Source organism: Sebastes fasciatus, chromosome 19 (assembly GCF_043250625.1).
Source record: "Sebastes fasciatus isolate fSebFas1 chromosome 19, fSebFas1.pri, whole genome shotgun sequence".
Classification (NCBI taxonomy): domain Eukaryota; kingdom Metazoa; phylum Chordata; class Actinopteri; order Perciformes; family Sebastidae; genus Sebastes; species Sebastes fasciatus.
In genome coordinates this window covers 21,871,440-21,888,449 of record NC_133813.1, presented here as the reverse complement: position 1 = coordinate 21,888,449, position 17,010 = coordinate 21,871,440, and the positions used below count along the sequence as shown (strand labels likewise).

General features: G+C 40.8%; 1 protein-coding gene and 2 long non-coding RNA genes across 3 annotated transcripts in view; all 3 read right to left on the bottom strand.

Moving 5' to 3' along the window:
• wdr70 (WD repeat domain 70) overlaps positions 1–10,516 on the bottom strand; it is a 49,578-nt gene extending 39,062 nt beyond the window's left edge. Inside the window, exons 1-8 of the mRNA XM_074617471.1 lie at positions 10,428–10,516; positions 8,708–8,779; positions 8,507–8,590; positions 8,321–8,426; positions 7,956–8,163; positions 6,655–6,714; positions 5,958–6,091; positions 4,634–4,787 (exon numbers count right to left, since the gene is read on the bottom strand). Of these exons, the coding sequence (XP_074473572.1) occupies positions 4,634–4,787; positions 5,958–6,091; positions 6,655–6,714; positions 7,956–8,163; positions 8,321–8,426; positions 8,507–8,590; positions 8,708–8,779; positions 10,428–10,452 (843 nt within the window). The 5' untranslated portion in view covers positions 10,453–10,516. The remainder of the gene's footprint in view (positions 1–4,633; positions 4,788–5,957; positions 6,092–6,654; positions 6,715–7,955; positions 8,164–8,320; positions 8,427–8,506; positions 8,591–8,707; positions 8,780–10,427) is intronic.
• Positions 10,517–13,070: 2,554 nt separating this feature from the next.
• LOC141757635 (uncharacterized) lies at positions 13,071–14,871 on the bottom strand. The gene is made up of 3 exons (XR_012591688.1): positions 14,847–14,871; positions 13,715–14,204; positions 13,071–13,522 (listed from the first exon to the last, which is right to left on the bottom strand). It is a non-coding gene; the product is annotated as an uncharacterized LOC141757635 (long non-coding RNA).
• A 164-nt stretch (positions 14,872–15,035) lies between these two features.
• Positions 15,036–16,107, bottom strand: LOC141757636 (uncharacterized). Its single transcript, XR_012591689.1, has 3 exons — positions 16,038–16,107; positions 15,689–15,842; positions 15,036–15,492 (listed from the first exon to the last, which is right to left on the bottom strand). It is a non-coding gene; the product is annotated as an uncharacterized LOC141757636 (long non-coding RNA).
• Positions 16,108–17,010: the final 903 nt, after the last annotated feature.

The following is a 17,010-nucleotide window of genomic DNA, read 5'->3' as shown; positions in this document are numbered from 1 at the left end:
TTGCTGGCCAGATCCTGTGGCTAGCCTCCAGTTGCTTTGAGGTGCAGCAGCAGCAGCAGCACACTTGTGAATCACATGGTTTAGTGTGGATCCAGTCTGCAACATGGACATTCAGGGCTGCCATTTGCCCTACAACTGTTTTCAACCTCATTTGAAACTGCTGTAACAGTTGTAGCTGGGAAGCGCTGGCGGAAACACAAAAGGTGAAATGTCGCCAGGAGGAACCAATGAAGGTGAATTCATGAAGACGTATTTTGCAATCTTACTGCACATAAATTATGTGCAGAGACAGCAGTTGTTCTTCATTGTTAAATCTTGAGCCAAAACTGCTCCGCAAAAGGTCACCAGTTAATTATTTCAGGGGTGCTGTTACGTATTTGTGACGATGCATTTTCAGAGTTGTGTAGTGTGAACTGCACGGCAACTGTGAGGTCGTCCACTACGCAAACAAAAGTTCCAGTTCGGGTGGCACCAATTATGTTGTCTGATCTGAATGCACCTTAAAAAGGGCGCTCTCTTGAGAAACGGATCTTTTTGGACCTTTAATTTGATCGTATTGTAACCTTGACTTCCTCGACACAGGGCTCGCCCTACGACTGTGCCTGTGAACTCTGAAGCAGTGCAGCAGGCTGTGTCACAGCTTCAAACAGCGAAACTCCTACAAGAGTAACTTTCAGACATTTCCTCTGCTGGAGTTAGTCCTGTGGAGAATTACTCATAACAAATGACTTCAAAGTGGGATAACCTGGAGAGAGGCCTCCCCCACAGCCAGGTCAGAGAGGTACACTTCAATGTGCTGCAAAGAGGCTTCAGACATGACGTACCGCTATTTGACAGGATGCTCAAGAAAAGCAGAGCCTTGCATGAGCAGAGGTTGACCGAACGACATTGGTATGTGTGCATCAGGAAGAGAGGCCCGTCTGTTCACTGTCAAATACTTAAAACACACCACTTCAATAATCGATAAAAGGGGAACTGCCTAGGTCTTGCTGTTTAACGACTAAAAAGGATTAATAACAAAAGTTGTTAAAGTTTATGGTAAAATACACACTCGCTATATGATGAGGTTAAATGGGCTGCGAATGACTGCTTCCCTGCCCAGTGCCATAACATCAAACTAGACAGAATCATCCATTACAAGAGCTTCCTGATTAGGTTGAAGGAGCCGCTACCATCCTAAACAAATCTGATTCCTCTTCCTCAACAGTTTAGGACAACAAATTGCCAATGACTAAAGAGAAACAGACTGATGTTCATAGTAACAGTAAACCGAAACAGAGCAGGTTAATGATAAACAGCACCAAGAATAGAAACCTCCCTGATAACAAGAAGTGACTGACTGAGGACAACACTGGCATGTCCAGGTTGTTTTCAGTGCAGTTGCATTTAGCATAGGCTAAACAGGATTCTGTAATTGTTAGGTTTAAGTTTAGTTACCTGGCTGATAATTGATAAGTCATTTATGAAGCAAAAATGTCCGACGTTCTCTGGTTTCAGCTTTTCAGATGTGAGGATTTGCTCCCTTTCTCTTGGATTTTGGGCTGTTACAAATCTCTGCACACAGTTGGATGAGGTAGGAGATAAGTAATTGTCTGTCAACAGATGCAGAGCAGAAGCAAGGACTTAATTGTCACATGAGACACAGCTAATCGACTGGGACATTGTCAGCGGGCCAAAGCGCATTTTCATTGAACCAAACCCTCCCATCAGCTCCAGATGGGACTGAGCAGGACAAAGAATGCAGGACGTCCAGGAAAACACTACTTGCAATCAATGGGCCTTCACTTGTTTCAAGTAATTCATATGGGTGGTATAAACCATGTCTAAATGCACTGCAGCTGGCACAGATGCTTAGTGACCACCATTATGGCTTTATTAAACACACCAAAACCCAAACATGGGCCATTAATTAGGATGGTCCTTTGTAGAGGCAGGTACAAGAAAGAGTTGAACCACGACAGTCTTGAAAGCATGTGGTGGTCCTCTCCCCCGGAGACCGCCTCTGGCTGGTCAATACAATACAAAAACAGACCAGCTCAGGGCTACACCTTTCTACCATTATGCGTTGGCAGGATCAACTCAAAGAACATAAGAACAGAGCATCCAGGCTGTGTTTAGAATTAGCAGTCACTCTCAGGCCGCGGTTGCTTTAGAAGAGAAAACATGAATGCATGAACAATTTTTTTGGCATCATTGGGCAAAAATGTCATAATAACCTTTCAGCATATTGTAATTCAAGTGTTCTGAGAGATAACTAGACTCCTGCACTTCATCATGGCTCTGTTTTCAGGCTTTAAAAAAAATCTAGCCTGTGACAGAAGACTTTGACCAATCACACGTCATTTCAGAGAGAGAGCGTTCCTATTGGCTGTGCTCCGGCCATGTGGACGGTGCTTGGTATTTCTTCAACAGATCTCAACATGGCTGCCGATTCACAAACTTTCTCATTTTACAGCTAAACCATGCACTACAAGATGTTTCTGAAAACATTTACAGTAACAGAATATTGATTCATATTTGATCAACGCAGCCTTCGAGAGTTCGCGAGTGATTGACTCGTGGCTCTCATAGACGGAAGCTGGACGGCAGACTCCAGCTCGGCGCTGATTGGTTGTTTTCCTCCGGTCTGTGAAATCTTGCAGATGCCATTAGGAGCATCGGAAGACACCGGAGGACACAGATTATCTGTTTCGTGTACTACTGTCAGGATATACTGTAGCGACCCGCTGCGCTCGTTTTATAAAAATAACTTTTTTTAAAAAAATCATATTTGCTCCAATCTCGCCTACTTCAGCTTTAAATGAAAACAATGTGCAAAGGGTCACTCGTAGTGATGAACCTACATAGAATTATCACCTGAAACTGCAGCTCCTCTCAGCTTTACAGAGTTTTATAGCTTCAGCTCAGTGATTAGCTGTCGGCCCACAACTTTACAGTTTTGGTTCTCTCTCACCGCTCTCATAGCTCTAAAAACCCCACTGTACACTACCTTCTCATAGGGCTGCACAATTAATCCATTATTAATCACGATCATGATTTTTGCTTCCCACAATTAAATGAACATTATCTACTGCGATATTTAAAATTCGCTCACAGAAAAAACTCCTCTGCATGTCAAATCAAGTGCTTCCTAAACTAACAGCCAGCCACCAGGGGGAAATCGAGATGTTTTGGCTCCACTTTTGTGGAGCTGTCATGCTGGTGCGTGCACACCCTGCAGCGGCAGAATGTTGCAGCAGCAGTCCAGAGTAGAAGGGTGATATACTGTATATTTTACTGGCAAAATGACAATTCAGGTGAAGACGAACCTTATTTTAAGAGTTATTTGATGGCAAGATTTGTTAATTGGCAGAAATGTAGCACAACGTGAAAGTGAAAGCTCTGTTGATTTAATTTTGGGTAAACAGCTTTAGTACAATTTTATTTTGCTTCTAGGAGATGCACTGTGAATAAGGATCAGTCTTATTTTAATGTAAAGATTTGTACATTAGCAGGAATGTAGCACAACATGGAAGTTAAAGCAGTGCTGTTTATTTAAATGTTAAAGTGCAATAAAAACATTTTGTCCCTAACATCAATGAATGATTGTGAGAATCACGTTCTCAATATTGATCAAAATATTCGTGATTATCATTTTGGCCATTATCGTGCAGTCCTACCTGCTCAGCACCAAACAGCAGTCAGAAACAGTTAGCGACTAGCTGGTGAAGTGGAGCATTTAGCTAAAGAGCCAGATATTTCCCTCAGGAGTTGGTAGAGACCAAAAACAGCTCTAAAGGAGAATGAAAACTAGACACTCAAGTGTCCAGAAACACGACTTCAAATTAATGGTAATGTTGCTCCATAACTGTTGGATGTGTAAATAAGCAACCTTTTGCCAATAAGTGCGACATAGCAACTTAAAAGGTGATGTCAATGTTGTGCTCACAACTTGTTTACACTGCTCCCAAGTGGCCAACAAATATGCTAATGCAGGTTTATGATTAATTCAAGTTTATTACAACTTGGTTTTTATTTTTATAGTTTTGGCCGTCAATTTGATCAGAAATAATAACATTGTACTCACTAAGAAAGTTGCTGGAATCTGGGAATGCTGCTACATTGCTAAAAGAATAACTCGCAGACGGGAAGAAACGCTGTTCGATGATCAGACAGGTTTGCAAAACTTATTTGGAAGAGAAAATGGAGGGAATTATTGCCCAAACTGTCATAAAAATCCATCTCAGTTTACAGACTTCTTGGTTCAACTTTGACCCACCATAGTTGCCGTAGTTGTAGGCTTTTTTTCTCCAAATAAAGTGATCCAGTGGTTAAATTATTGGCTTGTTTACAACCCGTCTGGGCATCTGACCACACACAGAAAGGGGATTTTTTCCCCTTGCCATTGTCGCAATGCATGCTCATGGGAGATCTCTTGTTGGGTCTCTAAATTATAGAGTACGGTCTAGACCTGCTCTATTTGAAAAGCTTCTCGAGAATACTTCTGTTATGATTTGACGCTATATAAAAATAAATTGAATTGAATTACCAGATCTCTGCAATTAATTGGTGAGCACAATGTTATCATAACTAAGTGAAACGATTGCCAAAACCACAAAAATACAACCCAAACAATATGCAAGCACCACTTTACCTTGGTTTTGGCCATATCCACAATGTACTGGTCTCCCTTCACACACTCCATGACATTGAAGCCATCACGGTCCAACACCTTGGCCTGTGCATTGCCAGAAACCACCAGGATGACATCGCCAGTGATGCTGTACTGCAGGGTCTTGATCTGATGGCTGAGGACACACACACACACACACACACACACACATGACACACATGAAGAGGACATCTGAGGCAAAGAAGTTACTTTTAGTTTGCATTTCTGTGGTGCTGATAAGCTCTGATAAGTGTCTCGGTGCCCTTTTGCGAGCCATCTGCGAGCTGTGATTTTACAAGACTTCTGCACCAAAACATTGTTACACAAGAATCTTTTTAATCCTTCAAAGGGTTCAGGAAAAAAACAAAACAATGATAGACACGTGTAACTATAGGAACAAAACAACATAACATCTGATGTACATCTGATGATTGGTCTCTTTGATCTACGACACGCAACATCCGTAACAGTGAGCATAATGGCATTTTAAGCCAATAAATGGAAAGAATGTTAACACAACACATAATGAAACACATTGAAAGAAAATAAACATAACATTGCAACATAACGAGAAGCATAATAAGATATAAAAACGTTAGTCAGTGCTTTTCAGAGTGGATATGTGATTTTTATGTTTTCAATTTCACACTGAATAACTAAGAAACACACATATCATTCTACAATGCTACAACATTTCGATACACAGAGCAAAAAGTTCCATTGCTGAAATGAAAGTGAGGTTAACATTAATGCTGTTTTTAATTGGGGTCTTTGGCATCTTCACTACATAGCACCGAATGCTCATTTTCCTCATTGTTTTAGTTCGACTGAGATCATAAGTTGCCGTTTTGGGTCAGGAAAGAGGAACAGTGGACCTCGGCAGCAAAGCTTTCTATATGAAGCCCAGCTTGTTAGAAAATCAAACAGGCAACTGGATCACGCTGTAATCAAATTAAATGTAGCGTAAATTTCTGTTAATAAGGGGAAGCCCGCTCCAGCTCAGCCCACTGGTTCCCAAAACCCAAAAAAGAATTCAATCTTTGATGATGGCTTCAGTGAAACACAGAGTAAACACACACAAACACTCACATATCTCAACCATCTGCTTCCGAAAGGCTCATTTTGAATGTCACACAGTTAACAAGAGGCTCAATGAAGCTCAACAAATGTGTGTGTGTTTGCGTGTACACTTTGGCACACAGAAATGCAGTGAGTGTGTACTTGGATGTTTGCATGAAACTAATTAAGCACATGTTAAGCAACTGTGTTGATGTTCCACGTTTGTGTTTCTCAGAAGTGGACTCACCACTCACAGGGCTGGAGGGATCTGAAGGCCTGCAGAGCCTGGTCCATCCCAGCAAAATCCCAGAACCGCACGTCATAATCGTACCCACCGGTCACCAGACGGGCTCCAGAGGGGTCTAAGCCGAGAGCTGACACCTGAGGAGACAAAAATACATATTTAAAACTAAAATACAACCTACACGCCTGTACGACTCAGATGCCGACCAACTGTAGAAGGTTGCTTCTTCTGCTTCTAGAAATATTTGACAGTGTAGTCATACTGTATACTCAGCAAAAATAAACAGAAGCCAAATATTTAAAGTTTGTTCTTGTGTAATGATCAAATTATTCAGATCTAAACTGTTTTAAAACTGCAATGAGCACTGGATCTGGATACCAGATTGGAGATACTGAAGACACAGAGAGCTCAAACACATTTTTCCCTCACTGCAACAAAATACCAAAGGGAAACAGACTTGCTGCCGCTCAATTCAGCACAAAGTGAGGGAACATTGGCTAAAAAATCCAATAACTGATGCAGATCTCCAGATGTTTTAGTGTAAGTATAATGTAAATAAAATATGGTGTGAATTACAAGCCACTTATGATAAATATAGACCTTCCTATTCTTATTCTTTTCCTAACAGAGAATCATTGAATACATTTCCAAAGAGCCACATAAACAGTAATCAGTGAGTGCTGAAAGAAGAAGTCCTTACCGTCCTGGTGCCGTGCTGCAGAGTGATTTCATGGGTATCTGGAATCTTCTTCACTGGACTCTAGGGCGGAAAGTTGAGATGAATACAAGGAAGCGGTGAAAGACTGAAGAAGGCTGAATTAGGTGTGTAGTTCCAAGACTCAATTATACATGACATTTTAACTTTAATAGGCGGTATGACTCAAAAGTCTGGAATCACAGTAATCACCTGCAAATGGCTGACTGGGAACAGTTACACTGTTGGATGTAAAAGGATCTGAGCTATTCACTCATAACCTGAGGCATTTATTTCCTTAGGTAACAGAGTGTTGATACTCTTCATGTGAAAACCAATGTACTGCCACACTTTTGACTAATGCTGCATTTAAGATGCCGATATATTTTGAGATATTTTGGTGTGAGAAAGATGCAGGAGAAAACACCTAAGAGACAACGCTGTAATTAGTGTTCAGTAACATAAGATCATAGTTGTCTCCTCCTGTATGGTGTAACACTAACCATTGAATATATTTTCTTGTGCTGCCATCTAGTGGTGAAATGTTAAAAGCACCACACAACACAGAATAAACAGGTGCCTTTATAGAACTTTTCACCAAAACCATTGTGACATGTCACAGTAGGAAAAGCACAGGTGTATGTAAGAAAATTACTGATGCCTGAATTCTATTTAGCTGCTTCAGTTTTAGGGGCTGCGGCGAAAAGTCAAAAATGTTTGATGTTAGTGACTCGGGTCTGCCGTGGTGAAACTACAATGTTCCGAAGATGGACTACAAAAGGGGCTGCTTCCTCCCGTACGTTCTTAAATAGCTCTTTCAGTGACAGGCTGCTGCAGCTTCACCCTCGGTGTGTGAAGAAGGTATACCGAAGGTCCTTCTGCTGCTGGAACACTCCACATCGACATATAGTAAAGGATTATCCTACCCAACGTGGACAACTGGGGGAAAATACCACTTCATTATCAAGGTTGGAATTGAAATAAAAAGTAATAGCCTATAGGCCACCACAAAAGTTCATATGATAAATAATGAGTTATTGTTTGAGTTATGGAGAAGGAGTAGAACCATCAAATGTATATTTCTTCCTACTCCTTTTTCGGACGTAATATTTATTTATGTTGATTATATGTTTATTATTATTATATTTTATTTTCCTACTATGACATGTTGTGAAAAGGACATGTTTGAGGCAGCAGGAAGACAGATTCAACATCTTAGACAGAACAAATATAAACTCTAACCCTACAGGAAATACTTTGTAATCCCCATGTAATGCCGGCTGTTAAGTGGGTTATTTCAGACATACATCATCGTCATCTTGTGCCTCCTCTTCATCATCATCATCATCATCATCTTCATCACTCTGAGCCATGCTGCCTGGTGGACGAGGCAGTCGCACAAGCTCATCATCGTCATCCTTGGCTGCATATTGAGGAGGCAGTGGAGGCCCAATAAGATCAGAGTCTGAGTCCGAGTCTGAACCACTATCACTGCTGCTCTCACTCTCCTGTTTTCTAAAAGGAAAAAAACAAAAACAGTAATTGTAATTGTAAAAGCATTGTAAAAGTTACTTGATTTAGAGACTTGTAACTAACCTCTGAGGGACGTGCAGCCTGCCCTAATTGTAAAGCAGTACTCAGTCAAACAATCAAACTAAAAATCCCTGCTTACCTGGATGTAGCAGCTGCAGCTTTGTCTCTCTGAGCCTGGACTGATGCCTTGACTGATTTGGAGCTTTCCCCTTCCTCCTCCATCTGATCATCCTTCTGCCGCTCGTCTAAGGAAGCAACAGTTACAGCACACAGTTACACACACCCTGATGACAGAATGAACAGCTTGTCATGTTAGTAAACCTACCTAATATACGTTGACTCCTCTCAACGGCTGTTCGACGGGTCTGTTCAAAAATGGCATCCAGGTCAAATGTGCGGGCCTTCTTACCTGGATGAATCAAAGACAGCTCATTAGAATAATAACTGACAACCCATATTGTCAGTTTATCATATAGGAAATTAAATAATCAGGTCAAAATATTGGTTTGTGCTGGACTGTACATACCAAACCCAGAGAATCCCATGACAGATGCAATGTCTCCGTCTCCGTCTCCATCACCACTCATCTTGCCTGACTCTGCAAAAGAGGCGAGCAAAATTGGTTTATCTTGTTTATCATGGATACTGTAATGCCAAATTACTTTTCACATGAATAGGCAGGACGCAGCTCTCTGGGTTGTGTTGTTTTCTTTGTAAGTAAAGCAGCTTCAACTACAGGTAACCCTTTCAGTGACAACCTGAGAGGCCATTTTTGCAACAAAAAAAAAGGGGGAAATGACTCTAATGAAAGGGAAAATGCTGAGTATCGAGTTGTGAAAGAAACACAACTCTATCTGTAAAACTTAAAACTAAACTTTATCGCCAAATCAAAATCTGTGCGAAGATCATTGGCCAACCTGTGACACTCTCCTTTCAAGCAGCTCACAACAAGAGCATGCTCAGACTGGCCAGCAGCATCTCTTCTGATCCCTTCCATGTTTTAAATGGGGAATATCAACTTCTGCCCTCCAAGAGGTGATTCAGAGTCCCTACATTTACCTGAATCAGGCTAAAGAACGCTTTAGTCCATCAGTCCATCTTGTTGCTAAATAATAACTAATGTGCTGCTAAAGACATGTAAATCCAGAAGACAGATGGTCATTTTGTAATGGAGTTATGTATGAATAATTGTGATGTGTTTTGTTTTTTGTCTGATGGGTCTTACTTGTCTGTCTGTCTATGGTAACAGTATGTCTATTGTATGTGTACTTTTTCTCAAACTGAGCTGCCTATGGATGCAAAATGAATTTCAGTGCAAACTGACAATAAAGTTGTATCGTATCGTATATCAACATAAAAGGTCCTGCTAAACCAGAAATTGCACAACCCTGAACAAGAATATAACATACACATGGTCATAAGGTTAAAAACAGCTTTTTCCCAACTGCCATGAACCTCCTGAACTCTGACGTCTCCTCTGTCTGAGGTGAACACGTGCAATGTAAATGTGCAATAACACGTTGGTCACTTTTGCAATGTAAATACTGTAAATCTACTGGTACGGATATGTGCAAATAATATGCTGATCACTCTGTGCAATAATTATATAATTATCTGACGGACACTTTATGCAATAATCTCTTTTTTTATTGTATTATCTTTTCATTAGCACCTATGGGATTGTCAAAATCTAATTTCTTTGTACTACACAATGACAATAAAGGGCTTGAATCTTGAAAGGTTGGATTAATAACGTTACATTTAGCTAACTTCACTTTGTGACTGTTACCACATATTAGGCGACCTAAACACATCCATTGTTTACACTAATAATGTTAGAAAACGTTAAAATGTTAAAGCTTGGCTGTTTCCTTTCAGCTTGAATAAGAATAATAGATTTAACTTTGGTAAGTGTGCCACTTCTTTCCTGTTTGAAGGAGCTTTTCAGGACCTTTAAAGCGACGACTTACTGCAGTTAAATAACCCTTAAAAGTTGTTTTATGGTGGAAACAGGACAACACCAGGACAACACCATGACAACACCATTACAGAGAACATAAGCTAACACATAAGCTAACACAGAACCAGCAGCGATGCAGGTTTATCTTCACATACTGGCGTCAAGTAGCGAGCTGAGAAATGTCAAACAAACTGTAAACACAGCCCAATGTGTCCGCACACACATGTAAGTCGTGTAAGACGAATATATACAACTTAAAGACAGTGTGAGAGCAAAACGTTGCTACCTTCATCCACTTTGTTGGGATCCATGTTTTCAAATACAGAGATTACCTTCGACCTCCGGAAGTACTCCTCTTCTTCTTCTTCTTCTTCTTCTTCTACTTCGTTGGGGTTATATGGTGGTTTATGGTGCATTACCGCCACCAGCTGGTCTGGAGTGTGGATCAACTTTCTGACTACTCACTAGTATTACTACTAAAGAACATGAAAATAATAATAATAATAATAATAATAATAATAATAATAATAATAATAATAATAATAATAATAATAATAATAATAATAATTAAATAAATTAAAAATAATAAAATATTCAAGATTCAAGATTCAAGATATTTATTGTCACGCCGGTTATACAAGTAGAATCGTGTGAAATGCTTTTTGCTGGGAATTAAAAATTAAATAAGTTATATTACAATTATAAAAGGAAATACTTTGTACAAGGCATATTAAGAACATAGACATATCTGGAAATTTGAATGTACATATATAAGAAATACTTTGCACAAGGCATATTAAGAACATATACAGGCATATTAATAACATTTACATTAAGAACATATACAGTATATACACTATAATGTATATGATTGAGGTACTTTTTGTGTGAGAAATTGTCGAATGAATTATCTATTTAAAAGTTTGATGGCCGGGGGGAAAAACCTGTTCCTCAGTCTGCTGTTGAGAGTCCTGGGGGTCCTGTATCTTCTACCAGAGGGCAGGAGGGAGAACAGGCTGTTGTGGGGGTGTGTGTTGTCCTTAATGACCCTCAGGGACTTCCTGAGCTCCTGCAGGCTGGGCAGCTCGCACCCGGTGATGTGTTGGGCCGAGTGCACCACCCTTCCCAGCGCCTTACGGCCCACGTTGGTGCAGTTGCCATACCAGGTGGTGAAGCAGCCTGTCAGGAGGCTCTCTATGGTGCCCCGGTAGAAGTACCTGAGGATTTGTGGTTTCAGTCTAAAAGTCCTTAAGCGCCTCATATATATGTATATATACACAAATAGAGTCATATTCTCTCTATCAAATTCGTGCTCCTGAGATATTGGATCAAAAAATAAATAACACCTTTCCCCAGAACTTCTTTGTAAGAGATCACTTAGATCATTGCCCAACTGAATTTCTTCAAGATTGCAACCAGTTCCCTTCTCTCAGCCTCATATTTAGGACAGTAGAGCATAACGTGTTCTAAAGTTTCTTCCTGATTACAAAATGTACACCTTCCTCTATTATGTTTTCCTATTTTAAATGATGTACTGTTTAATCCAGTATGCCCAAAACGTAACCTAGATATTACTGTTTCCTCTCTCTGGGTTCTCCTTGTGCTTCTCATCATACCTACTTTTCTTTGAATTATGTATAACCACCTTCCTGTTCTCTCTTCTCCCGCGCTGCTTTTCCACCTTTCTTTCAGCTTATGCTTAATTGTGGTCTTCATTTCCGTTTTACTGAAGGGTACTGTGATGTCAAACTGATTTGTTTTTGTGGCTTCCTTTGCACACTTGTCAATTTATTAATTTCCTTCCTATCTATACAAAGGTCATCTCTAATCCCATCATTTTAATTCTATATAGTGTATTCTGTATCTCCATTAAAACATCTGCTCTGCACTTCAAGCTGATTAATGAATGACAAACTGGAATCTGAGCATATTACTGATCCCAACGGTCTCACATATTCAACCCATTGTAATGCCAACAAAATTGACATCATCTCCCCAGTATACACCGATAATCCATCAGTGATTCGTTAACAGACTTCAATGTTGAAATCTGGGACTATGAATGAAATATCAATTTTGTCTGTTTGAAGCATCAGTATAGATTTGGACATAGCTATAAAAGTTGTTTTCTATATAGGTCTTTATTACTTGTGGTTGTAGAATAAACTGCTTATCTTTGTTCTTTTTGCCCCAAGCAACGTGAGATCTACCATAGGGACAGGAAGCCTCCATGATTAAATTAATGAGAGTGGGGAATGTTATCATAAACCACTAAACACTGAACCAATTATATAAAATAAAATAAAAAATAAAAAGATTGACAAGCTATTTAAAATACATAAGCAGAAGATAAAACATTTTAGTAAGTCTCTATTTTTTGATTATTTTTTTTGCTTTTATTTTAAGTGTGTGAGAGACACGAAATGCAGCGGAGAAAGAGGGGATGACACACTGCAAAGGGCATCCCTTTTTGTAAGATTTAATAAAATAGGAGAGATAACGAAACAATATTATATTATATATATATCACCTCATAAAACCTCTAAAGATTTAAAGAGACACTTTAGCTACAGTATATGTAAATGGATGTAAGAGAAAATCTCATCTTAGAACTGTTATAAACCTCATGATTTAAAATCACAAACCTATTTTCATTGTTCTGAAGTTAGAGTCGAAGGATCCTAATTGTTACCAAGCTTCACTAAACTGATCATAGATCAGATAAGGTTGACTCTATAACTTCAAAAAAAGTTCTGCTCTGAAATCTGGTTTGAATAACTTATAAAAATGTGGCTTATGCAAAGACAGTCTGTTGAAAAAAATCTAACTGCTGTAAAGAATAAAAAAAAACAATTACACCTCAAATATGCTAAAAGACCTAAAAGGTTTGTTGCACTTGATCTACAAAAAAACATATTTACATATAACATTTGTTTTCTTTGTTTTATTTGCTGTATATGAAAATATCACAAAACATAGTCAGCATACGACATTCTCTGTATTTAGACCCTTGATTCGGATGAGGAAAATCTCCCACCATTGAGTCTTCCAGCCAGGCAAAGTAGTCGGGCTCAGTTGTTTGACTTTCAACTGCTTCAGAGATGGGCAGCTGAGTCTGTGGCGTGGGGACAGGAATCATCTAAAGCAGCTCGAACATTCGCCAGCGTTGATAAATCTCTGTCCCCAGCCATGACGTTGGACTCCATTGAGGCTCCATTACGTTTGACTGTGCGTGAGAAGCCACTGTCACATCTGTCGTTGAGGTGAAGGGCCGCATCACGTTTGACTGTGTGTGAGAAGCCACTGTCACACTTATATAACCTAGCTTCACACACATCGTCTTCGCTTGCGATGTGACCTCTCCAGATGTCGATGCAGATGCTGCGAGACAAACAAACAAAACCACTGATCAATCCACTAGGACTTTTAAAAACATGGTAAAAGATACTGCTTCTTATTCTATGTATTTTGACAATCTGCAATATATCATAGTCCAATATGATCCTATGTGGTCACATCATCGAGTTCTCATCCCATTTCACTTGAATCTGATCAACAGAAATACTGTCTTACCTTCAGTCATTTTGAGGCCTTGCTCCTGTCCCTCTCCCTCTTCCCCTTTTGCCCCTTCACAAAAACAAGTCTCAGCCACATATCAGCTCAAGCAGCTCTGCCATAGGTGGATATTCAATCCCGGCCAAGAGTTTGGACACCGTAGTTTGGTTGTCATCCAGTGCAAGGGGGGAGTCCATCGATGCAGAGACGATGCTGAGTGAGGCTGAGTGATGCTGAGTCTGTGGCGTGGGGGGAGGAGACTCAAGCATATCCATAAAAGACACCGTGTTTGAGTCATCCAGCCAGGTAAAGTAGTCTGGCTCAGTTGTTTGACTTTCAACTGCTTCAGAGATGGGCGGCAGAGTCTGTGGCGTGGGGGGAGGAGACATCTCAAGCAGCTTGAGCATCTCCACCGTTGATAAACCTTTGTCCCCAGCCATGAAGTTGGACTCCATTGAGGTGGAGGGCTCCATCACGTTTGACTGTGCGTGATGAATCACTGTCACACCTCTCGTTGAGGTAGAGGGCTTCGTCATGTTTGACTGTGCGTGATGAGTCACTGTCGTTGAGGTGGAGGGCTGCATCACGTTTGACTGTGCGTGACGAGTCACTGTCACACCTGTCGTTGAGGTGGAGGGCTCCATCACGTTTGACTGTGCGTGATGAGTCACTATCACATCTGTCGTTGAGGTAGAGGGCTGCATCACGTTTGACTGTGCGTGATGAGTCACTGTCGTTGAGGTGGAGGGCTGCATCACGTTTGACTGTGCGTGATGAGTCACTGTCACACTTGTCTTTGAGGTGGAGGGCTGCATCACGTTTGACTGTGCGTGATGAGTCTCTCTCACACCTGTCGTTAAGGTAGAGGGCTTTATCATGTTTGACTGTGCGTCATGAGTCACTGTCACGTCTTTCATCGAGGTGGAGGGCTGCATCACGTTTGACTGTGCGTGATGAGTCTCTCTCACACCTGACGTTGAGGTAGAGGGCTGCATCACGTTTGACTGTGCGTGATGAGTCTCTCTCACACCTGTCTTTGAGGTGGAGGGCTGCATCACGTTTGACTGTGCGTGATGAGTCTCTCTCACACCTGACGTTGAGGTAGAGGGCTGCATCACGTTTGACTGTGCGTGATGAGTCACGCACACACCTGTCGTTGAGGTAGAGGGCTGCATCATTTTAGACCGTGCGTGATGAGACACTGTCACGTCTGTCATCGAGGTGGAGGGCTGCATCACGTTTGACTGTACGTGATGAGTCTCTCTCACACCTGTGTATCCTGGGGTAACACACATCCTCTTCACTTCCTGTGTGACCTCTCCAGATGTTGATGCTGCGATAAACACAAACAAAACCACTGATCAATCCACTAAGACTTTTAAAAACATGGTAAAAGATACTGCTTCTTATTCTAGGTATTTTGACAATCTGCAATATAACATAGTCCAATATGATCCTGTGTGGTCACATGTCATCGAATTTTCATCCCATTTCACTTGAATCTGATCCACAGAAATACTGTCTTACCTTCAGTCATTTTGGAGGCCTTGCTCCTTTCCCTCTTCCTCTTTTGGCCCTACACAAAAACAAAAACATTTTAGGCTTTCTATTTGACATGAGCTGATAAAAACAAAGACTCTTTTCAGGGAACTTTGTTTCATAATTCTTTGTCAGCAGAGTGTACATACGTAATTGTTACTGGATGACCAGTCCGGGTGCTGCAGGGCGTGGAGCCATCTTTCACGGTCTGCCACTTGGAAGTATTTCGCCTGCTCCTCATTGGACAGCGACTTCCACTGTGGAAAGATGACAACACACTGTCAGCACACTACTACAGGTATAAACATTATCTGTAACCGCTTATCCCATCCATTGCACACAGATCCACATTAATAACAGCAGGCTCCCACAAAGTCCCACAGCGCATTTCAATAAAGAACAAGCATGTCTGCAGAATCTTTTACCAGATATGATATGATGTTGTGCACTTACTTTATCTCCAAGGATCTTGTTAACCCCTGCAGTCCCAGTGAGTTTCATTACGGCCGCATAAATTGGCCTCTGCTCCTTCATGTAAAGCATGAAGGCATTTGGCGGCTTTTTCACGTATGACCGACCATCATGCCCGTCTTCACGCTTTCTCTTACTGTGGGGATACAGAAAAAAACAGAAGAATTTTAGAGCAAGACAGTAAAGTAAGCAGAATAATACAAGACATGGGTGAATGCATCCTTGTCTGTGCAGTGTTGTACATTAAAACCCATTATAAAAAATACCTCTTTATAATAATATTCATGCTGGCAAAGTACATTTTGACTAAAACTGGCCAGAGCTCACTTACTTTGATGTGAAGGTGCTCGGTGGTGGAGGCCGAGGTGGAGCAGCAGAGGTAGAAGTGGCGGGAAAATTGATTGGAAACCCGTAAATCACCTCTCCATTCCTGCACAGATAAAGAGACACAGAGATACTTTAGATAATAGAAAGAACGTGTTTGAAGATAAAAACAGAAGCTCAATACCTGTGTAAACTTGTGTGTGTTTGTTTGACTTCATATGTGTGTTACTTACAGCACTCCAAGAGGATGCATGCGCTGGTTCAGCGGAGGAGCAGCGTAGGGGGTGGCTGCTGCACTCGGGACGTATGGCCTGTATGGCAGGTTCTGTAAAGAGAGAGGGAAGGTCAGCCAGCCATCAAACACACACTCAAAAATAAATACAGACACCAACACTCATCTCAGCGTGTATTCAATCACACTATAGTAAAATCATTTGAGTAGAATCTGTTAAACAATCATTTCCTCAAGAAAAAAATGGGGGGCAGATATTCTCTAATTCCAGCCCTATAAAAAATTATATATAATAATATGCCCAGCCCAAACAGACTTACAGGACACCGTTATTTAGAAAAAGAGACCAGAAACCAGAGTAGCAACATAAAGTACAAATAATACTAAACAAATAAACTATCCTGACGTTTCTTCCAAACTTAACAAAAAATTTAATTTTCATAAAATAGTCTAAAAAAAGCCCATCACAATTTTCAAAAGCCCAAGTTGACATCTTCAAATTCCCTTTTTGGTCTGACCAACAGTCCAAGACCCAAACACATCGACTAATTGATTAATCGGTTAATCCTTTCCGTTCTGACTGATACGTGTCTTTTTTGATGCAGATAAAACTCTTATGATACCTATCCCTAACTTAAACTTAGTATCTTACCTGTCCCTGGCTATAAGCGCCTGCCTGCATGTACGGAGGACCTGGCTGCATGGCATACTGAGGTCCTTGGTACGGGATGGGAGCAGCATGTCCAAT